A 23,052-nucleotide genomic window follows, 5' to 3' on the forward strand; every position below is an offset into this window, starting at 1 on the left:
AGTTTAAAGAGGCCAAAAGTGGTCGCGTAAACGCTCCGCATACAAAATCAATTCGCCCATAACGAATAAGTTTTTGACGCCCAATACAGCTGAGCGTGGGAAGAGGGCGCGACACGTCTCAGGTGCAGCGTCGGCCGGGCGGGAGCACATGCCAGACGCGCCGTCGCTGTTATTTCTGTACAAAGGCTTCCCCCGCGTCGAGGGACGCACAACATTCGCGGAAAGAATGAAAAGGGGCCCGCGGTAAGCTCCTTTCGCGACGACGTCACGGGCGCGATATTCAGCGAACGAAAGACCACGCGTGCGCACCACTCCGATCGGCTACAGAAAGCGCGTCTGTCACGGCGAAGCAGTCGAAACCGGCGAACTGCGCTGGAGCCAAGCGACGAACACTAACCGATTATTGTCTGGCCACCAGGGCGCCGCCGCGTTCGCCCAATCCAACTGCGAGCGCGGCCGCGATCCGGAGCTAAAGACGACGACGTTGCGGCCGTGTAGCCGCCTGCGTGTCACCGACGCCGAGCATCTCGAACGGCGACCGTTCACGATGAGTCCCAGACGCTCGGAGAAGAGGCGCAGCAAGCGGGCGTACTCGCGCGGACATGCGGTGTACCCGGGCGAGCAGTTCAAGAGGCTGCCGTTCTACGATATCCTGGCCGTACTCCTTCAGCCAACGCGCCTCAAGACCGACGGTCGCGGCAGCACGCACAACACGAGTCTGCCGTTCCAGTTCCTGCCGCATCACGTGAATGACATCTTAAAGTCGCTGACGCGGAACACGGCATCAATGTGGACAGAATTCGGGGCAGAAGTGCACCTTCGGTTCTGTTTGTTCGATAAGTACGAACAGCAGGACGACAGCTACCCTTACGATCTGAAACTGGAGGTCAACAATCAGCCGCTTGCCCTTCCAGAGTCGATTCCCGCCCATTCCTCTGGCGGGGTGAGCGGACGAATACGCCTGCCGATCAACATCCTCCATTCCTGTTTTCTGGATGCTTCGGTGAAAAACAAGGTTTCGGTGTCCTGGCGGCCCGAACTAGACCGTGAGTACGTCGCCGGTTTGTTCCTCGTCCGGAAGAAGTCGGTAGCGACGATTCTGCACGAGCTGCGGCAGAGAAGGATGCAGAGTGCAACCCTGACGAAAGCGTTGGTCAAGAAGAAGGTGCAGCGCCAGGCAAGCTGCGACGATGTCGCGGTAACCAGTCTTCACATTTCACTCACGTGCCCCCTGAGCAAGAAGCGAATGAGCGTTCCATGCCGCGCAGAGGAATGCAAGCACCTGCAGTGCTTCGACGCGCCCAGCTACCTGCAGCTCAACGAGACACGGCCCACGTGGACGTGTCCCGTGTGTGGCAAGCGGGCCCCCTTCTCGTCGCTGGTCGTCGACCAGCTGTTCGTTGGCATCGTTGCGGAGGCGCCCGGCAACTGCGACAGCGTCGTCTTCCGCGAGGACGGCTCCTGGGCTCCGTCGGCGTCGCAGGAGGAGCTTTCTGACCGCGGCAGTGGCGCCTCCGCAACGCCGTCCGCGTCGACTGCTCGGCGTTCAAAACGGCATTCGGCGTCCCTGTCTAGCGACCAGGTTGGGCGGGCCGGCAAGCGGCGTAAAGGGAAGTTTGTTGACCTTACCGTGGATGTTATCGACCTCACCGAGCACAGCAACAGTGAGGAGGCGGACGGTGGCTGTGCTGGCGTGTGCCTTCGCCCAGAACGTGCAAGCGCTGGACATGGCCCTGATGAGACGATCAGTACTAGTCCACCCACTCCGCCCCCACCTCGCATCATCCCTGATGACGTTTATTCAGCGCCGGACTTTGGGGAAACCACAAACGGTGCCGGCATCAAATTTGATCTGCGCAGAATCATATTGTGAAGGGCGTAGTATATATGTTGATCGGCGGCCTTCTGCTCTGGTGATATGGGCGCTACGCGTTACTTTGGCGTTGTTTCCAGGTGCTGCACCAACATTGGCGCGCCTCTTGAGATGCATTGGCTCATATAATTGTCTCTGTATTTAAAGTGCCCATGGATGTTGACCCGTTTTCGTGTGCAGGATATCTTTTTTTATTATTATTGTTAATGTGAATGGTGCATCCCGTGTGCCGTATATAGTAGTTCCAAGCGCGGTTCCATTCTTTGTATCATTTTTTTCCCCCATAGTTTCGTCGGCTGAGGATAGTCGTCTTTCGCGTCGATAAAATCGAATTCTGATAGCAAAATGAATCCGGCTTATTTATCAGTTCGTTCTAGCATCGAAGCACATCGAGAAGAGTGTGCCAAGTGCTACGTCTCCACCACCCTCTCCCCTCGAGTTTGGCTTAAAGTGGGGCAACTGACCGTTTATGTAACAGCTTGGCTGCGTGTGCCGGCGTACATGCCTTTGTAATCGTCCGTTGCCGAAAGATAAATCATCATTTTGCTGCCTCTTCTGCGTCATTGGTGTCGAACTGCCTTCTGGAAATACTAACGAGCCAGATTCCGACTGCCAGTCGCGGCTTATTTCAAAGCTGATTGGCAGGCAGCACTGGCGTGTTAACGTAATCACGCTTTATCTTTGGTCACGAGTGCGCACTGACGTCTACAGTGTCCGCACATTACGCAAAAGTCACGTATTTTATCCTACTAATGCTTAAACATTCTTTGGCGAGCTCCCATGCAGTCCTGTCACGCGAAAAGTGTAATGCCTTGTATCTGCACACAAAAAAGAGCGTAATCTGCAAAATTAAGACATCTAATCGTTAGATAGTGTAAATGTATATGATTGGTAGCTTTTAAGCGGTAAGGAACAAATTAAAGAAAAAAATCGGAAAGAGTACTCGGAGGTACACAGGACTTCTTAGAAAATGTAATTGGGAAGCTTTATAGTAGGGGTGGGCCAACTGAAATGTGGGAGCGGGTCAACTTGTAATTTGCGGTTGGGCCAACCCAAAATTTGACTGGGGGGGGGAGGGGGGAGGGGTCAACTTGAAATTTGGACATGGACAAAATGTGGGGGTGGGCCAACTTGAGATTTTGAGGTGGCCCAATGTCCCATTGAACGCTGCTGAGCGTCCTTTCGAGTTCCGAAGACTTCGCGGCCAAGCGAGCGCGTTGAGAGCTGGGCGCGTTTTCATTGGGCGCCTCTGCCGCGCAGTCAGAGCACAGGTGAGAGCTTTGCGTGGACAAGGAAGGCGCGCATAACATGCACAGGCTTGCGACAGCGGGGGTGACATGGCATCGCAGCGATCCACTGTCACCGCACGCGCTGCTGCGGCATCTGGTGTCAATCAAGCGTCCTTCCTTTCTTTAGATCACTATCATCATCTTTCGACCGCTCTGCTACGTCGAGGCGCGTTCGTGCCTGGCGTTGCGGCTGAATTGGTGTACGATTGCATTGAAGGGGCCGGATGCGGCCAGAAAACCTGCCGATTCTCTACTAGATCCGGCTTCTATTTGGACCCAATATATTAAACTTATTTTTAATTGCTAGGTGGGGGAGTACTTGAGGCCTGCTTCACCTCCGCCGCTGGTCAGCCCGGTATTACAATATATCTCCGGGATAAGCCCGCGATTTTTGCGCAGGCACAACAAAAATGCACGGAAGCTTAGCCATAAGCAGCGTCGCTGCAGTAAAGCAAAGTCCAGCCGAGCCAAACAACGCTTACGCATTAGTACACGATTCTTGGAATTTCTGTAGCTTTTTCAAATGTTTCCATCAATGACGTATACAGTCTGCCCAAATCTTTAACTGGTGTGCGGGAGCGGCGACTTTTCCGGGCGTCAGCGCCGTATGACGCGGCGAGGCTGGAAACAGCCTAGTAGACGATGGGCCCAGCTGAGCGCGCTTTGTCCGCATGCGCTTAGCCTCAGACTGTTTCCAGCCTCGCCCCGTCAAACGGCGCTGACGCACGGAAAAGTCGCCGCTCCCGCACACCAGTTAAAGATTTGGGCGACTGTACGTATAACGGATGCGTAACAGCGTAGGTACCGTTCTGCTACGATAGGAGCTATGCTGTTATACTTTGACAAGCGTTCAAACGGTTAGTTGCAGATTATATTGTGTGACTATACTTGGTTCGGTGGATGAGGTTTCCACCCATCAATAAGATAGTTTTGGTTAGTAATAACAGCACACCTTACAGTGTGAATTAAGCTTGTCGAGCAAAGCGACCGTTTACGAACTACGCGAGCGTCCTAAGCAGTGGTAGGTGCTGGATTACAGATATATATCTTCTACAGATATCTTCTATATAACGCATGGTCCAAGCAGATGGCATAATCGCTTACAGATCTATAAACATTGTGCGGCGTGACTATGCGAGGTCGTATATAGCCCGTTTTCTTCTTTTTTGAGAAAGGATGATAATCGATTTTTTTATTCGGTTGTGTTCGTTATGTTCTCTACGACGCACTCACACGTATCACGGAAATTTTGTCCTCAAAAATAGCCATCGTATTCTTTTTATGTGAGCACTCTCATATATTATGGCGTTACAGAGCAAAAAGGCAATACCGAAGCACATAGCTATATATATCATGCTGGTTCACCAACCGCAATGATCGCTGTGTTGAGCAGTGCCATCGGCCTCGAGCAGGAGGCTATGGGCAACCAGCGCTGAAGCTTCGCGTGCCGACAGCAGCGCCGTAACACACAGCCTAGCGAGCGGTAGACACAGTTTCCAGTAGCACACGCAGTGATTTCGTGTCAGCAAATTCACCGACTGTCTTGAGTCGCACTTTTCAAGGCTCCTCAAATGGCAGGGAACCGACGTGCTAGGACGTAGCAGCGCATGCGCTCTACGGAGCGCGCATGGCCATGGACAGAACTTGGCTGGCCGCATCGGACTAGGCAGACATTGATACAGGCGCACGTTTCTTATCGCTAAATATGCCGTGCCATCTTCGTAGCCTCCCTATCGGACGGTTTCAGCATATTTTAGTAACGCATGAAAAATGTCGTAGCGCCTCCTGGCCAGCGCTGGTTCCCCATAGCGTAGAGATGTGGTGATTTCAAGCCTACTAGACTTGAAATGCGTGAGAACGATGCCGGTATATCACAAATATTTGATAGTGCCTGCCGCTCAGATGTTTCGTGGTTGCCTTAGGTTGGCCGTGCACGAGTGTGCGTTCTGATGTTTTATTACCCGCGCCAAGCGATCAGATAGTTAGCAAATTTACCATTTCATGCTGGTAATGCTGAGACACCGGTTCTCTTCGTTGAACTAAAACTGATATACGTAAAATAGTTCGCAACACATACAGACACCGCGGCTGATAATGCGCGTCACATGTTTGCGCCCCGAAAGATATATATATATATTTCCGCTTGCTGTAGTTACCGATGCACCGAAAGGCTTCCCTGACGACCTTATATGAACGGATATTGCGTAAATTTCACGAAGTACCGTCCAAAGCGTGTCGAAATCGTTCTGCAGCACGCGACAGCAATACTTTCAAGCAACCTGGCTTGTGCCTGATCGCACAAGCCAGAGAGGAGGAAAGGCTCGCCGCGGGCCGTTTCCTCCTCGCCCGATGAAAAGGTCTGTAGAAGGCGCGTCATTCACAGCGAGGCAGGGAAACCGGCGAACTGCGCTAGAGCCGCGCGACAAGAACAAACCGACTGTCTGGCCACCAGAGCGCCGCGTTAGCCCAATCCAACTGCGGCCGCGGTCCGGCGCAAGAGAGGGGCGACATTGCGGCCTTGTAGCCGCCCACGTGTCAACGGCCCCAAGGATCACCGGCGACCACTCGCGATGAATCCCAGGGGCTTGGCCAAGAAGACGCGCCGCAAGCGGCCGCTGGATCCGTATTTGTACTTCAAGAGGCAGCCGTTCTACGAAGTCCTGGGCGCACTCTTCCCGCCAAGGTGCCTCAAGAACGGTTGGCGCGCCAAAACGCAGAGGCATCTGCACTTCCGGTTCCTGCCGCAGCATGTGACTGCTATTATGAGGTCCTTGACGTGTAAACCGGCATCAAGGGCAGAATTCGGGGTACAAGTGCACCTTCGGTTCCGTTTGTTCCACAAGCACGAACAGGACGACAACTACCCTTACGATTTGAGCGTGGCGGTCAACGACCAGCCGTTTCCAGTGCCAGCGTCGATTCCCGTCTTTTCCTCCGGCTGGCTGACCGGACGAATATGCCTGCCGATCAACATCCTTCCTGCCTGCTCTCTGGATCCATCGGTAGAAAACAAGGTTTCGGTGTCCTGGTGGTCCGAACACGGCCCTCAGTACGTCGCCGGTGTGTTCCTCGTCCGGAAGAAGCCGGTAGCGACGATTCTTGACGAGCTGCGGCAGAGAAGCACGCAGAGTGCAACCCTGACGAGAGCGTTGGTCGAGAACATGGTGCAGCGCGAGTCAAACTGCGACGACGTCACGGTAACGAGCGTGGACGTTTCACTCACGTGCCCGCTGAGTCAGAAGCGAATGGAAATTCCGTGTCGCGCAAGAGAATGCACGCACCTGCAGTGCTTCGACGCGACCAGCTACCTGGAGGCAAACGAGACACGGCCCACGTGGACGTGTCCCGTGTGTGGCAAGTGGGCCGACCTCTCGTCGTTGGTCGTCGACGAGCTGTTCGTCAGCATCGTTGCGGAGGCGCCCGGTGACTGCGACACCGTTGCTTTCCGCCATGACGGGTCCTGGACGCCGTGGGCGGCGCAGGAGGAGCTCTCTGACCGCGGCGATAGCGCCAGCACTTCCGCCAACGAGCAGCATACGGTTATTGACCTTACCGTGGAGTTTATTGACCTCACTGAGGACAGCGACGGTGACCAGGCGGAGGGTGGCTATGCTGGCGTGCATGCAAGCTCTGGGTATGGTCCTGGTGAGGCGCTCAGTACTAGTCTACCCCCTTTGCCCCCACCCCCTTTGCCCCCTCTGCCCCCACCTCCTCTGCCCCCATTTCGTATCATCGGTGATGACGTTTATTGAGCGCCGGATTTCGGGGAAGCCGCGAACGGTGCCGGCACCAAATTTGATCTGTGCAGAATCATATTGCGAAGGGCGTAGCATATGTGTTCCTCGGTGGCCTTCTGCTCTGGAGATGTGGGCACTACGCGTCACTCAGACTCGCTCCTTTGGCGCTGTTTCGAGGTGCTGCACCAACATTGGCGCGCCTCTTGAGATGCATTGGCTCTTGTCTCTGTATTTAAAGTGCCCATGGATGTTGACCCGTTTTCATGTGCGGAATCTTTTTTAATTAATATTAATGTCAATGGTGCATCCCGTGTGCCGTACATAGTTCCGAGTGCTGTTCCATTCTTTGTATCATTTTTCCCCTCATAGTTTCGACGGCTGTGGATAGTCGTCTTTCGCGTCGGTAAAATCGAATTATGATAGCAAATCAAATCCGGATTATTTATCAGCTTGTTCTAGTATCGCGCGCAGCGAGAAATATGCGAAGTGCTGCATCTCTACCCCCCTCTCCCCTCGACTTTGGCTTGAAATGGGGCAACTGACTTTTTTATTTAACAGACTGGCTATATACGCGTGCCGGCGTTCGCACTTTTGTATCGTCCGTTGCCGAAAGATAAATCATCATTTTGCTGCCTCTTCTGCCTCTTTGGTGTCGAATTTCCTCCTGGAAATACTAGCGAGCCACCTTCCACTTGCCACTGACGCGCAGGCGGATTCATGGTTGACCCATGTTGACCTTTGGTCGCGGATGCGCATTGGAAACCATGGTGTCCGCACATGACACGAAGCGCTCTCGGTCACGTATTCGATTCTATTTGTGTAGCGCGTAAGAGTGTACCGTGTGTTTGCCGATTGTTCGCGCTATCTATAGATACTGGCAAATCAGTCCTGCGGAATCCTTCAAGATGGAGGGAGTATATCGTGAAAGGGAAAATTCCTATCCACATGTAATGTGGTGCACGTGGTAGAGCGACAGCCGTGTTGCTGCAGGGTTCGAACCCCGGACCGGGACAAATTTTTCCTCGACTGCGAAGCTTCCTTTCTGAATGAGAGGCTCAGGGGTTGCCTTTGTAGCTGCGTGCCTCATTCGGGTGGATGACAGTTTTAGAGCGCAGCTCTGAGGCGCTCGTTAGCGTTGGCGTAACCGCAAACACGCTCGTGCCACACTGCTCGCGCCTTCGTCGTCGTCGTCTGCTACCACAATTGGCTCCGATGCCGCTCCATCGTGCCAACGTTCCCATACTGCCCCTCCAATTCTGCGAAGGCGGTGACGGCACTGGTTACTGCCAGCCGGTGCGGCGATTTCGGTCTCAAATTGTTTACCCCAACATATCGCGATATCAAAACACGTATCGAGCTACATGCGCTCAAATTTCGCATTACCTAGTATCGTAATCGTCGGACACTTTTTTTCCCCCGCTTTCCTACGATGCGGCATGTCGTGAGCCGGTTTCGCTCTGGTTAGCGATCCATTAACGAGAATAGATTAGTCGAAATTTTTGAAATGTGCCAGTTTTTGCAACTCGAGTTTACGCGTTACAGATTTCGCACTTTTTCTCCATAGAAGCAGTGTGTTATCGTATGATGTAATAACCATATGGTGGCGTCCATTTTTCTGGGTTGCGGGAGGAATGCGAAAAACGCTCGTGTGCCGCGCATCGTGTGCACGTTAAAGAACCCCAGGCGTTCAAAATTAATTCAAATTTTTCCGCGGCAGTGCGCCCCGTTAGTGCGCTATCGTCGGCGTCGCGCGGCGCATCGCATCTTGCGACGTTGAAACACCGGTTTACCAAAATTGATCGTATCGTCCGATATACGGCGCCTCTATCTCTGCTATGTTATACAGAGCCCCTTGATCGGCAGCCCTCCTGGCTGGTCGGCGCAGAACGTGATATAAGTCGTATATACCGAGAATTACTGTGGCAGTTACCGCCAGTAACCGTATGTATAATGGCCACGCAAACCGTGGCAACATGGCAGCGCCTACCACCCATTTTGATCCGAATCCGCCCTTGTTACTGGCTCTCCGCCCTGTCAGCAAGAAACAATCCGTATCGCAAAGCAGCGGCTCTGTGGCCCTTAATTGCGGCGTTACATATGGGTGCACGTCTCGAAGGCGAATTGTCTCCCTCTTTCACAAAGAGCACACAGCACTATACCGTTTTGTGCGCACCAAAATTAGCGCAGCACATGTAGTGATTCCTTACGCTAGATGGTATGGGGAACCAGCGCTGGCCAGGAGGCGCTACGACATTTTTCATGCGTTACTAAAATATGCTGAAACCGTCCGATAGGGAGGCTACGAAGATGGCACGACATATTTAGCGATAAGAAACGTGCGCCTGTATCAATGTTTGTCTAGCCCGATGCGGCCAGCCAAGTTCTGTCCATGGCCATGCGCGCTGCGTAGAGCGCATGCGCTGCTACGTCCTAGCACGTCGGTTCCCTGCCATTTGAGGAGCCGTGAAAAGTGTGACTCAAGACAATCGGTGAATTTGCTGACACGAAATCACTGCGTGTGCTACTGGAAACTGTGTCTACCGCTCGCTAGGCTGTGTGTTACGGCGCTGCTGTCGGCACGCGAAGCTTCAGCGCTGGTTGCCCATTCCGTTTTGTCAGTCACCATTCACGACCTTATAGGATCTTGCAGTGATAACGTGTCGGCCAAGCGCCACGCGGCCCGCTGACGAAACGCGAAAAAAGGAAAGAATTGCGATCGTTTAATATTAACCCAGCCTAGATAGCGTGCTTGTCCGGCAAAGCTTGAAGTTCTAGCTGAGTGTCGCGATGATTGTACGCGACAAACTGCCACCGGACTGAAGAGACATCGCGGACGTTGAACACGTGGTGTCGCGGCTGACTTTTCTTGCTGTCGTCTGGCGGCTTTTGTAGACCCTTGTTACTCGGACGGTCTCAACCGTGGTTGAACTGGTTAAACAGCGCGGTTATTCTCTGAGACGGTCATTCCTCTTCACAGATAACAGCTGCGATGAGTATAGGGCACGTATAGCTTATTTTGAGTTCCGCTTCAATTCCAACACAGCGCTAAAAATGTCGCCCCCGCGTCCAAAATTAATGCTGTATGCATTGTGACACGCAATGAGAACTGCATGCCTACACAACTCGTCAGCCGTTTTACTGTAAGCGGATTGCGTCTCTGAGCAGAATGAAGTAGCACGCGCATAATTTTCTGACCGGCGCAGGTTTCCTTTGTAGAGTCGCGCACACAGTTCGTCGGGCACGCAGGCTGTAGCGCCTCGCGCATAATTGATGCAGTCAGTTGCTGGTTGCGCTTGCCCTCGTTGTCAAGCGTTAGCCGAACTTGTGTCTTCTTTTTTTTGTTTTTCTTTGTGCGGTTTCATGCCGGCAGGTAGGTGATCGTTCAATCTTGCCGTCATATCGGCGTATATAGCATTCGGAATATTCGAGCATAGAGCGACCAAATGATCTTCTCAAATGATTATCATGGCCTCCGTATCCGCATTGTGTCTCTTTACAGATGCTTTTGGGAGACCAGCAATAATAATAATAATATTTGGGGTTTTACGTGCCAAAACCACTTTCTGATTATGAGGCACGCCGTAGTGGAGGACTCCGGAAATTTTGACCACCTGGGGTTCTTTAACGTGCGCCTAAATCTAAGCACACGGGTGTTTTCGCATTTCGCCCCCATCGAAATGCGGCCGCCGTGGCCGGGATTCGATCCCGCGACCTCGTGCTCAGCAGCCCAACACCATAGCCACTGAGCAACCACGGCGGGTGGGAGACCAGCAAGGAGCTTCCTACACTGCAATTTGTTACCGTACCGTCCGTTTCTTATTTGCGAAACGACTGTTGCTCCGAACCGACGTTGCCAAGCTCGGTTTTGCCGTCAGCCGTGGTCAGCAGCCTATAACCGCCGCTTCGATCGCCTGCTGCGTAATTGCGCTAACCGCGTTTTGCGACAACCGCGGTTAGGGCCACCCGCAATAACACGAGGAGCTAGAAGGAACCACGCACGTTTCTCCGTGAAACAGGAAGTGCGTCGTCCACTGCCCGCCGCCAATCTATCCCTAATTATCTTCATAAGTTGGTCACGTGCCAATTAGCTGTCGAGTGCGCGCGTACGCTTTTGGCTCTCGCTCTATATAATACCCCAGTCAGACCAGCAAATTTAGTGCCACTTCGGGCGAGTGCACTTCGCCTCGCTGTGTGCCACTTCGGGATTGTCGTGCTATAGACTTCGAAACAAACTGTCATCGGGGATTGATGATAGTGTCTATATCTATGAAGCCATAGGGTGAAGTGCACTCTCTTGAAGTGTCACTAAATTTGCCCATATGTTTTTGGTGATCGCGATCGGTATCCACTGCGCCGCACAGCACAGCGCTGCCGACATGGGAGGGTGCAGCGGGGGAGTCGGCGCCCGGGCTCCGCCGGGACAGCCTGGCGACCGGCACTGTCACCGCTGCCGTGTGTGTGCGACGTTTCGCGCGCAGCCGTGGTGATGTAGGAGTGGGTGGCGGCCGCCGCATGCCGGGCCGCTGGGCGGAGGGCCCGGAATCGAGCGGCCAGCCGGCTGCCAGAGATTGATGAAAATAGACAAGAGGGAAGACCGCGAAGATGCGAGACAGCCTGAGCCACGGGGAGAATCAAGAAGATGAAAGAAAAAAATAAAAGGAAATCCTTTCGGCCGCCGCCGCTGCTGCTTCGCCGAGGTTCGGGACCAGACGGAAAGAGGGGAGGCCGGCGGCCCTCTGGATACACGAGTCCGGCTGGTTGAAAAGTGGCGCTCAGCGCCGTCTCCTGTTACCCAGGGGGCGGGAGGCGGTGGGAAGGCGGCCGCGGGTTGCTGGAAAGATGGCGGCCCAGGGACGAACGCGCAGTTTCTACCCCCGAGTGGTGGTGTTGCATTTCTCCGTGCGGATGGCTGGCAGCGTCTATCACCTGGTCTCTCTCTCTCTCTGCTCGTTTCCCCGTCGCGTTCGTTATCTTCTCCACTCTCTCCTGTGCATGACCGGCTTGTCTTCCCCGTGCAACAACACTGTCGGCTCCAAACGAGCTGTGGAGTTCCTTCGGAGCTTCGCCGCAGACGACTCGAGCCCCGAGGAAAAGGAGCTGCACTGCTGTTGAAGCACTGGACGTGGCCTGCCCCGCGTTCCTTCGAAGAACCACTCCGCAGCGGCCGACTTCTCAAAGAGAAACTGCGCCCGGAGGCGCTTCTCTTGCTTTGCGGACGGGAGGAGGAGGAGGAGGAGGAGGAGGAGGTGCTTTTCTTTCTGCGTGGCCGGGGTGCACTGCGCTTGCTCGAGTTTACTGCCCTCAGGGGGACGTGGGCTACTGGTCACGACGGGCATGGCGGACGGCTGAACAGACCGAGGAAGCCAGGCCCCGGGTTCATTTGTTCTGTACAAAGCTCCCTTTTTCGGCGCGGTCCGTTCTTCTTTTTTGTTTTTTCGGTCGCGTGCGAATGTTCCCGCGCTGTTTATGACGTGCTTATTCAGGATGGTTAGCTGCTGCCCAATGCGGGGCGTTCGTAATTATATCGTCGCGCGAGCGAAATTGACCGAAGCTATATATTCTCGGGCGTTACCGAAAAACCGTTATCGCTGGCCAGAATTGCCCAGAGAGTTCTTAGTTACGGAGAGTGTCATCGCGGCCGAGACCTATTTCAGCAACCCCGTGGAAACCGAGCTCGCATTGGCCCTCATTCCGCACGAGAAAAAACACAGGGGCGGCTACAGCTTGTTCCGCCTGTAGTATAATGCAGCGCCAAGAAACGATGACTTCAGCGGGCCACTGGAACCTGGGAGAAGGGATGGCCTCTTTTTCGTTTTGGATGGCTAATCTGTCTTCGAGGCCTGTTCTTTCTTCCTTTTTGTTCTAACCTTTGTTTATTGTCCGTTCTGCGTTTTCGGTTTGTCATGGTATGTCGTTTTTTTCTTCTCGCTTTGGTTCGTTGTTCGTCTCGGGCTCGTTTTCTCCGGCGTGTCTGTATACAAGAACAGGGGAGGATCCCGCCTCCATGGGGGCGAGGGAAGCAGGCAGGGTGGTGGGGGGGGGGGGTGGAGGAGTCCTTAGCTCCTTGCGGTCGGCCGCGAGGCCCGATCCATTCGTCAACGTCGCGTTCAGCGTCGCCGCGGTTCCACTCCGAGACGAGTTCGCTCCCCGCGGGTTTGCCCTCGGTCGCGTGCGTTTTTCCCCGAGCTGCCCGCTAGCTGAAGCGCCGGGCACGCAGAACCGCAGGATTGACTCCGAAGCGCCAATTCAGCGTGCGAGTTCTCGTCCCGAGGGTCGCCCTCCATGTGCGTGCGCCTTCTTCTGCCGCCTCGGCAGCTGCGGTCGTCCTCGCCAATTCCCTTCCGGGCCGCGCTGGAGTTACTGCGCTGAATTGTTTCGCGCGATTTGTTCAGTAGTCCAGAACCTTTCTCCACTGCGCACGATTCGCTGCTTACTTCGGCACTGAAAGTCGCTTTAGTGCGCGTAATTCTTCCTTAGGTTAATGCGTCTTCGCTATAGGACCATGCGCTGGTGGCTGTCGTATACCGGTGACGTAGTTCATGGCGTGGGAAAATTAGATCGCTGAGCTATATTTGTGTAAAGAGAAAACACGTGGTTACCTCTCTCTCTCTCCCTCCCCCCCCCTCTCTACCTATCTATCTATCTATCTATCTATCTATCTATCTATCTATCTATCTATCTATCTATCTATCTATCTATCTATCTATCTATCTATCTATCTATCTATCTATCTATCTATCTATCTATCTATCTATCTATCTATCTATCTATCTATCTATCTATCTATCTATCTATCTATCTATCTATCTATCTATCTATCTATCTATCTATCTATCTATCTATCTATCTATCTATCTATCTATCTATCTATCTATCTATCTATCTATCTATCTATCTATCTATCTATCTATCTATCTATCTATCTATCTATCTATCTCTCTCTCTCTCTCTCTCTCTCTCTCTCTCTCTCTCTCTCTCTCGCCACGCTAGTTTAACGCTAGCAGAGATCAGTGCAAAAGGGCAGGCAGTACCTACCGTAAGATGCAAAGCACATCTTTGTGTTAGCGTTCGTCTAGCTTCGCACTGTTCGTACGTCGTCGAGGTGCCCTTGCTCCTTTCTATTTGGCATCTCTGCTGCCGTCGCGGCAGTCCATCCTCTCCGTTTTATTTCTTGCTTTGGGCCATACCAGTTTTCGCGAGATTTTCGTCTACTGAGACCGTATAATGTCGGTGTGCCTTTGTCTCCTATGCGCCTGCCCTCTCGGCTTCCTCCACCTCTGGTTTCTAGACTCTGTATACGGGAAGCTTAATTTAGACGCCGCATTTGTTACGCCTTGTCAACGCGTATTTGATCATAGTCGACGACGCGTATACAGACACTTCTCGCAATCCGGCAGCGCGTTCTCCTGGACGCTTGACAGCAGCAGCAGCAGCAGCAGTGGTGTGGTGGTGGTGGTTCGGTCATTGTCGTGTTCAATGTGCAGGTGGCTGTAGCGAGGTAGAAGCATATACGTCGGCGTTCGCCTCTTCTAGATATCACTGAAGGCACCTGTAGTGCTATAGTAACAAAGGATTCTTTCAATACAATGCTGTTTTGACAGAAAGAAAGAGCTTATTGCATTGCTTGGATCTCTGATTAATTATTTTTTACCCCCTCTTGGTTATTTGGATGCTTACTAAAGGAAAGGGTGACAGAAAAGAAAGGGCGCAGCACTGTCGTCGTGTTTCGTCACTCCTCTCAGGGAACACTCGATATTCAAGAAATCCCGCACCGCGGAGTCTGCTTCGCGCTTCTGGATGTGGCTACTTCTATCCCGTCTTTGGGCGCGTTTATCATCATCATTTGAGCAGGTCAGCTCTGAACAGCTCGTGGCAGCCATGGCGTCGATCTCGCTTGTTTACGCAGATCTACGCAAATATTCGCTCGTAGGTGGCATGGCCGAGAGAAGGGCTAGAACACAGTCCCGAACATCTCATCGGCCCGATCCTGCCCGCTCTGATTCCCCCTCGGAAACGTTTCAATGCGGGCGGACTGTCTCGACGTCCATGCCCCGCTTCTCCATTGTGCCCGCGTCAAAGCCCTCGAGCCCATTTCTATGTTACGCAAAATAGCTCGGCTGCGGACTGCAGGGAGACCCTTTCAGGACGGCGCGGCGGTGACGCCTTTATCGCGACAGCGGCTGGCGCTCCCCCGTCGCCGCCGCTGTTGGGGGGGCTGCTCCACTTATCGGCGCTCCGCAGCGGCGTCCAGCAATCAGAGGCGCTCCAACAAACGTGGATGCGCGTTGCGCGTTCTGTGGGGTTCGAAAATTGCGGGGTCGGGAAGGAGAAGTCAAAGCCTCGGCCAAGAGGAGGGAGCCCGGCATCGCTGCATTGCGAACCAGAACTAAGTAAAGGACAGAGCCGAGGCGCACGCGGCAACGTGAGGCCTCGCGTCTCTCCCCCGTTCTGCAAAGGCCTGTGAAGCCATTTTCGCTCAATCGCAGAACCGCCCACGAGTTTCGCCCGCCCGCCCGCCCGGCTGTTCGCCCCGTTCTCTGCGGTGCCCGGCGCGATCTTTTCTCCTGTGACCGCGGAAAGAAAGCTGCCAACGACGGCTGACGCGTGTGGTAGTGGCGGGACTACTAGGGTTTGGGGCGACCATTGTGTTGTGCGCACCACCACCCCCTGTCCTCCCCCCTCTTTTATGCTATCCTGTCCTGAGTAATAATTCTGTGCAGCAGAGTTGGCGTTCACTTGAGCACAGGTTTTCGCTTCACACTACGCAACTGCCCTTGCGAACGCTTGAGCATAAATTGACCAGAGTTATACGCACCCCGCTGAGGTATGTTACAGCACGTCGAGGGGAAGCGTCACTACTGCAACGATAGGCTCTGTTTATACACCAGCATGGCTCTTTAAGAGGGGTCCTGCCGATTCTCCGCTCTGCATCCTATACTTTCAACGAGACAGGAGTCATTGCACACTTCCTGTGATCATCCACAAGCTGGCGTGATGAAAGGGACGCTCTACTTGACAACCCGTAGAAGAAATGCCTTCTACATGCGTGCCTGGAGCACCTTATGTTTACAGGAGGATTCGTTATAATAGGCTTGTAGCCCACAAGGAAGATTCACGTCTTCTTGCATTCCTAAGAGACACTGGTTTGTTGGACGTTTTGATCACCCTACCGTGAATTTTGTATAGCGCATGTGTGTAGTTTGCCGCTGAGGCCGGTTTGTGTCTCGGGACATGAGGATATATAGAAAGCCACAGTGTTATATTACTAACACTTGCGAGGTATGTGCATGTCCAGTTAGAGCTGGTGCAGCGAACGCATTCCCGCTTGCGCGCTTGTCGACACACTATACTCGAGGTCCCAGGAACGGAAGCATATCTCGTGGACGTACGCTATTCAGAAGTGTCAAAGCCCGACACGAACAAAAATGGCAACATCTTTACACTATACAACGCCAGACAGAGAAACCATCATCATCCCACTCTTGAGAGGAGGAGGATAGTGACGTTCTGCCTCTGTGTGAAATTTATGATCGATTTCAGCGCGGAAAGGGAAGAAAAAGAAAAGTGGGGCGTCCAGTTCGTACTACGCATAAATCAGCGAACGCACCGCCACCAGATGACTTTCAGTTGTCTGGCCGTGACAAGGAGCGGCGGGCGCATGCACTGCTTCGCGCAGGTTTTCGTGTAGTTTGCTCAGAGTGACCTCTTGGCTCGACTGCCATGCCAGTCCGTTCCTGCGCACTGCCCAGAACTGTTGCGACGCTTAGTGCGGGACGGCGTGCACTAGTTTCGAGATGATTGCCGAGTGCTTGCGAGGGGATGGTGGTCGGCTGTCGGGCGAGCATCCCGCCCGCTTTTTACTCTACACATAGCCCACTTCCCTACGATGATAGACGTGCCCGCGGAGTTTTGGTCGCCCCTTTAACGTAACTCCTCCTCCCCCCCCCCCCTTCGCCACCTCTCCTGAGGCACACCCCTCGTTTACTTTCCCGTCATTTTCGTGGCCTGCTCGTTGACTGCTGAAGTGTGGTTAGGTGTTCGGTAACTACTTGTGCGTGACGTCGGTGAGCAGCAAATGGGTATACGTGCGCGGCCGAACAGTGATGAGTCTGAAAGGAAAATTAGTTGCCCTTTGCTTCGTCGTTTTCCCGTGTGCACTTCGGATTGGTTGTTCGCGCGGAAGAGGTCGGGACGCGGGGAGAGTGAGCGAAGGGCGAGGATGAGTTTGATTCACGCAGGAAGGCTCCCTGCACTTAACTGAAGGGAGGAAGGAGAACGTAACGTCAGATATGTGCAACCTCTGTCAAAAACATGCGGCCCACTCGGCACGCGTGAGAGCCAACTCCGAATCGTGTAGTGCGTATCAGAAGGCACGAAGGCGATAGACTTGCTGCCACCGAGGCGCAGATATCCATCAAAGGTGGTACTAGCTCGGCATACCAATCAGACAATATACAGTCTCCCAAAAGCGACGCGCGCTTGATACAAAAGAAGAAAAGAAAGAAATGATAAACAAATTCCACTGGAGTTGTCTAAGTATATGCGTAAGCATTGTACCACTTTCTCCTCTCGACGCAGCCCGGTGCGATTATCAATGTTACCGAACTTGATATGACCAGTATAAACCCTTGTCAACTCTTATCGGTTGTTATCAACCTCATTGCATACTATCCGACCGACCCTTATCAACCCTCATAGGTCGTTATCAACCTTATCACAATCGATCCGATCCTTATCAACCTTAACAGAATTGTTCTCACCATTATAAACTCTTATCGCTATTACACCACCTTATCCATCCGCGTCGAACCATTATCAACCGTGATGAGAGCCGTATAACACCTCATCACTCCTTATGATCTTTATGAACTGATTGACTGCTTATCTGTCTTATGTCATGCGCGCTTATCTGCTCATGAGCCCTCAGAGATCAGTGGCATTTCGGTCGGTGAAGGAACGCCCCAACGGAAGGCGCATCCCGCGGCCACCGAAACGCATCGGGGATGTGGCGTGTTTAGCATTAAATTTTGGCCAAACCGGAATTTTCCTGATGTCTACAAGGCTCTAAGTCGCTTTGCATGTGATACTAAAGATGTATTTTATTCCATCATCATGAAATCTTTCAACAAAGCCTTCATAGAAACTATTCTCCTTTGACATTTGTTTTGTACCGCTGGTACAACATATTCAGACATATTCACCTCCTGCAAGCGTGGTTGTTTAGCCGGGTGGCAATAAAGAAAAAAAAAGGTCTCCAATCCCCGCTGTGAGTGTGGCTGGACAGCGAAGCTGTAAACGACAACTAGAATGATTACCCATTGCGACGTAGGTTGAAATCATTCATGCGGTGACATTCACATGCACTTTACCTAATTATTCGCTCAAGACGTTTCGACGGCCTCCAACTTGGCTTGCGCCGCTACTTCGTGCGCCTACAAACGGTGGACCAGAGAGAAGAGAAATTGGCCTCACCTCGTATGCAGACTACACTTGAGGGGTCCTCACTATACGCGGTCTTCCCATAGTTCTGCCACAACACAAATCATTTGCTAGGCGGGTTCATCTTTTACATACGAAAGTGTAGTTACGTCATTCCCTGCTTCGTATGCTGCAGTCAAGCTGCCGTCGCCGCGGCAGCTTGTGCAACGGTAATATATACCGGGAAACGTATGGTACCAGGGAGTCCAACAGTCATCTTTACCGGGGAGCCCTACGTGCTTAGCATTGCATATGCATGCAGGAGCGCCTTATCATCAATTATGTGGTTCGGATGCTTGTTTTGAGCTCGTTCTTTATTGAAACGTATGCCGTTCTGTATGTTGTACGGGTGATTCCAAAGAAATTATGCACTGTTCGCTTCACTTTGCCGAGTGCTTATAGCCTTTGCCTTGCGGGGGTATGCATGAGCCATAGATGATTATAGTTTTCTGTCGACGTTACGCCGAGGAGAACTCTCATGATCCTAGCCACAGACAGCTTCGGTGTAAAATAAAGGTGCTTAGCCCAGTGGGTGAGACACTCGGCTTCTGAGCGTGGGGTTGTATAGGTTCGAAACTCACCACCGGTAATGTTCTTCCTTTCGCATTATATATATATCAACAGCGCGGCAGTCACTTAGGATGAGTCATCGAGTTCTGATCCTGTGCGTATATATACTTGAGCAAAACGTCCAGTCGCCGCCAGTTCCGTGGTTTGATTCTGCGGCATGCCGCACATGCGAAAAAGTAATAATAATAATATTAAACCTGCGATGTTTCAGCCGTATAGGTTGAAAGAACGCCACCGATTGAAATCTCGGCAAATGAGACGAGCGTTCCGAGTGAGTTTGCAGAGGCGACGCGTCCCCGTCGCGGCGGGCTGATTCCCGCGCGTTCCTCTGCACTGCGTGCAAGCCGCGCGCGCTTAGCTTGCGCCCCTTTTTTTCCTAATTAAGCGGCGGCGTCTCCTTTGGCTCCTCTCCAGATTCGCGTGTGCGGTGCCGCTTGTCGCGCGCACAGCGGGCCACCACCGGATGTGCGAGCGACGGAGGCGCGTCTTCCGCGCGGGGCACCGCGGAGGCGTCCAAGCGCGTGGACCTCTTCTTCCACTCCCGCCCGCTCGGTCGTCGTATCCGTGGTCGCATCTTGCTCTCCTCGTTGGAAGTTGCCGCCGCGTGCTCGGCTCGGCGCAGGCGGCGGTGTTCTACGGGCGCGTACCAAGACAGCGCGAGCGCCCTTTGCGTTTAGAGTATACACCACAGTGTTGCCGACGCTGCGCAGTTATTTAGACGGCTTTGACGTATTACGCGCATATTACAACGTCTATGTCCTTGACCTAATAGAAGTGAAGCAACTGGTATTATAATGGCAGTTCTAGCCTTTTTTACAACCCACTCGACTACACGCGTGAGTTTGGAGTTGCCGCAACGTTGGAGCTGTGCGTATACGCAGTTCCTTCTCTTCGGCATCACTACTTATCTCTACTTTCCGTTTGCAGTGTAGAGTATAGCTGGTCAGAGCAAGCTATAACTTAGACCGACCGACGTCTCTGTCTTTCTCGAAATAAATTTCTCTCTCTCTCTCTGGATATTTGCGTTCATAGTGAAGGCGCAGTATACAGTGTCAGCAGGTTGTGAAGCCGTGTTTTTGCCTCGTAAAAACTCACTTGCTATGAATAAAGTTTTTCTGTCTGTCTGTCTGTCGTATGACAGCTTCTGCGTACGCAGTACCTGCTGCGCCGGCTACCGCCAAAGCAATATCTACGAACTCCAGCTCCGCGTAAACTTCCTTTGTGCCTATCTAGGCACTCAGTCTACCTTTGACGCGTGGACTTTTCACAACTAAATGTCGAAACGTTCTTTTCTGGGCGGGGAGAAGAATCGGCAGGGTGGACGACACTTTCAAAAGACACGCCGCGAACGCCCTCCGAAAGTGCCTGTGAGAACGGTTAAACATGCTACGAATAGGCGAAAAGCACCTTCCGCCATAACAGATCAGACCACACGGTCTATTTGCCGTATTTGCCGGCGGGCGCGCGCATTAGCGTTAGGTCACTCATGACTATGGATGAAATGACATTAGCTCTCGTGTCGAATTATTGTGCAGCGTACTGTAGATGCATGCACTCATGCATGTCGTGTCATCCAAACCTTCAAGCGTACACAATATGCGCTGCACATGTTTAATGAGGGGCGCTGTAAAGTAGGCTAGATCGAACGCATGTGGTTCCTTTTATTTTTTTCAGCGCTGAGTTACCGCTCTGATAAACAATGTGGCCTGGCTATGTTCACTTCAAACGAGCTTTTCATCATAGCTTAGGTGTTTTAAGGTGACGCTTCGCGCGGAGGTATAATGCATTTTTGATGATGTCCTCTCGCAATCACCAAACCCGCGAGCCGTATTCCTACTCTCTTATTTACCAGCAACCCTGGATGCGCCCATATTTGAAGGCAGGGGCTAACTGTATAGCGGCTATAGAGCGACAAATGCCCACTGCTTCATGGGGAAGACCTTTGGACAGCGCCACGTTTTCTCTTGATTTCGGAAATTTAATAACATATGCGCTTTTTGCGTAGTTTCGGATTAGCTTTTCTGGAGTGTTATTATCATTCCCTATTCTTTCGCCAGTCATGAGCGTGGAGTTTTCTTCCTTTCTTCTCAGCCTGTACGTATGTTTTATTTTAAATTTTTTAACGAAATGACGTAAAATTCCGCAAGTGCGCTTCTCTGCACGTTTTGTATGAGACAGTCAATCAAGATGGCGAACCTCGCGCCTCAGGCCAGAGAAGAAAATCACAGCTGATCGCGTAGACAGGTTCGCACCGTTTTAGACGCACTCCCTTCGTCGATTCTGACACTGGGTACGCAGCGCTACCGAAGGATAGAGCGTAAAGTCAAGCAACTCCACTGGGCCGATCGAGGTGTATGGGGAAGCCTGCTTGCAGAACTTCGCTTGCGGTGTTGGTGCTTTCTAGCATTTAGTCTTCTTTTGTTAGAGCTATCTTTCCGTTTCTGCGAACGACTTTTTCAAGAAACTAAGCCAACGCACTACCCATTGTAAGCGTTCTCGGGCGACAACTCTCTTGATCTCTTGATCGGCACGTGCTGCCTAATGACGGTATAGTGGTTCTCTCCTGATTTGTCAGTGTAGCGGTTGCTGGTGCGTGGAAGTGCCTGTTCTCTGAAACCACCCCAGCACCGAGAGCAAGAACAGTGCCGCATACGGCAATGTGGCAGAGCTATAGCCACGAGGGTTTCAGCCCGATAAATCTAGCGACAGGCGTTCTATGCACGTAACGACGAGCCGCAAGTGCTCGCGACACAGTCAATTGTTCACCGACCGCACGTTCTCTGTAACAAGCATGACTGCGCATTTTGGAAAACTGTAGGGCGTGCGACTAGTTCGGTGCATCCTTAAATTCACAAGACCAGCCCACCGCAGCCGTCGCTTTGTCGCCACGAGCAGTCAAATTTTAGAAACTGCACTGTTGGCTGGGAGAAGATGGAAAGGTGGGGGGGCGGGGGGGGGGGGGGTCTCTGTCACACGATGCCACGCGCTTACCGCGCGCCGGTCGCGCGGCCGTAAAAACGTCGCCGGCGATGTTCTCCCTATAGGCTCGTGACCCGCGTGTCGTGTACATGCGCGGTTTATAGTGTACGTAATCACGCAAACGCTAGCGTTCCTAGACGCGACGTCAGTTCGTGCGGCCGAGCACAAGGGGCGGGCGCTGTGTCTCCGATCATGCGTTGCGCCGCACGCAGGTTGCGAGCGTGGCTGTCTGTCACGACCTGCCTGCCACCCCCCTCAATTTTTTTTTTTTTTGTAAAGGCCCCCGCAGTTGCATGCTCAGCTCGCGTTTTGTGTGCGCGAGCGCTCGCTCGCACAACAACGGCTCTGTGCGCAAACTGAAACTTACACAGAGTCGCACAAAGTGCGACTCCTGTGCCCGCGGTCGTGCGGCGAAGCCGACTTCCGCTTCCTCGGGTTCGCTCTCGGCGGCGGTGCCATCGAACCTGCTCCGTGAAGGGACTGGCGCGTTGTTTGTGCGGCGCTGTGCGCGATCGCGGAAGGCCCGGATGAGGAGCGAGCCGTTGTCGTCGCGGCTTTTTTTTTTTTCGTCGACGTCGTCGTTCACAGTCAGTCGCACGCGCCACGTGCGCGCGTGTGTTTGTGCGCGTGTGTTTGTGCGCGCGCATGATCAGGGAGATTTCGCTCGCGTTACGTGTGTGCTCACGCGCCGCCGGCATCCCGGTGCGTGCGGTGAGGCGGAAAATACACGAGCTCCGTTGAACGGAGACGCGCGTGAGTGTGTGTGTGTGTGTGTGTGTGTGTGTGTGTGTGTGTGTGTGTGTGTGTGTGTGTGTGTGTGTCAGCATCGTCTGAGGCGTTCTACCTTAATTTTTTTCTTTCCGCACCCACCTTGTTTGCTCGCGGTGGCTCCTTTCGGGCGCCGCCGGAAGTCATCTGTCTTTTCTTGGCTTTTTTTTCTGATCCGTTTCTCGCAACATTGCCTTTGGATCTGTGTGAGTGTGTTTGCTCGTATTCGTGGCGGTGTGTGTGCGTGTACACCCCTTTCGGGCAGCGCCATATTTGGACGCGAAGCAGGCAGTCAATCGAGGGTGAAGGAGGCGCGAGTGCTCGGCGTCGTCGCCTCTTCTTCCACTGGCCGCCTTAT

The 23,052-nt window shown here is 52.9% G+C and overlaps 3 protein-coding genes across 9 annotated transcripts in view; all 3 read left to right on the forward strand.

The window, feature by feature from the left end:
* fra (neogenin protein frazzled) overlaps positions 1-23,052 on the forward strand; it is a 353,324-nt gene that overhangs the window by 18,869 nt on the left and 311,403 nt on the right. The window lies entirely within an intron of this gene.
* On the forward strand, positions 113-2,426 carry LOC139059177 (E3 SUMO-protein ligase PIAS1-like). The gene has a single exon (XM_070537194.1). It carries the CDS (start codon positions 548-550, stop codon positions 1,871-1,873), a length of 1,326 nt encoding a protein of 441 aa, XP_070393295.1. The 5' UTR covers positions 113-547; the 3' UTR covers positions 1,874-2,426.
* On the forward strand, positions 5,429-7,543 carry LOC139059169 (E3 SUMO-protein ligase PIAS3-like). The gene has a single exon (XM_070537176.1). It carries the CDS (start codon positions 5,733-5,735, stop codon positions 6,912-6,914), a length of 1,182 nt encoding a protein of 393 aa, XP_070393277.1. The 5' UTR covers positions 5,429-5,732; the 3' UTR covers positions 6,915-7,543.

Source organism: Dermacentor albipictus, chromosome 4 (genome assembly GCF_038994185.2).
Source record: "Dermacentor albipictus isolate Rhodes 1998 colony chromosome 4, USDA_Dalb.pri_finalv2, whole genome shotgun sequence".
NCBI lineage: Eukaryota > Metazoa > Arthropoda > Arachnida > Ixodida > Ixodidae > Dermacentor > Dermacentor albipictus.

What these genes read in the sequence shown, in the direction of transcription:
- LOC139059177 (XM_070537194.1), top strand. Translation starts at nt 548, where the DNA reads ATGAGTCCCAGACGCTCGGAGAAGAGGCGCAGCAAGCGGGCGTACTCG.
- LOC139059169 (XM_070537176.1), top strand. Translation starts at nt 5,733, where the DNA reads ATGAATCCCAGGGGCTTGGCCAAGAAGACGCGCCGCAAGCGGCCGCTG.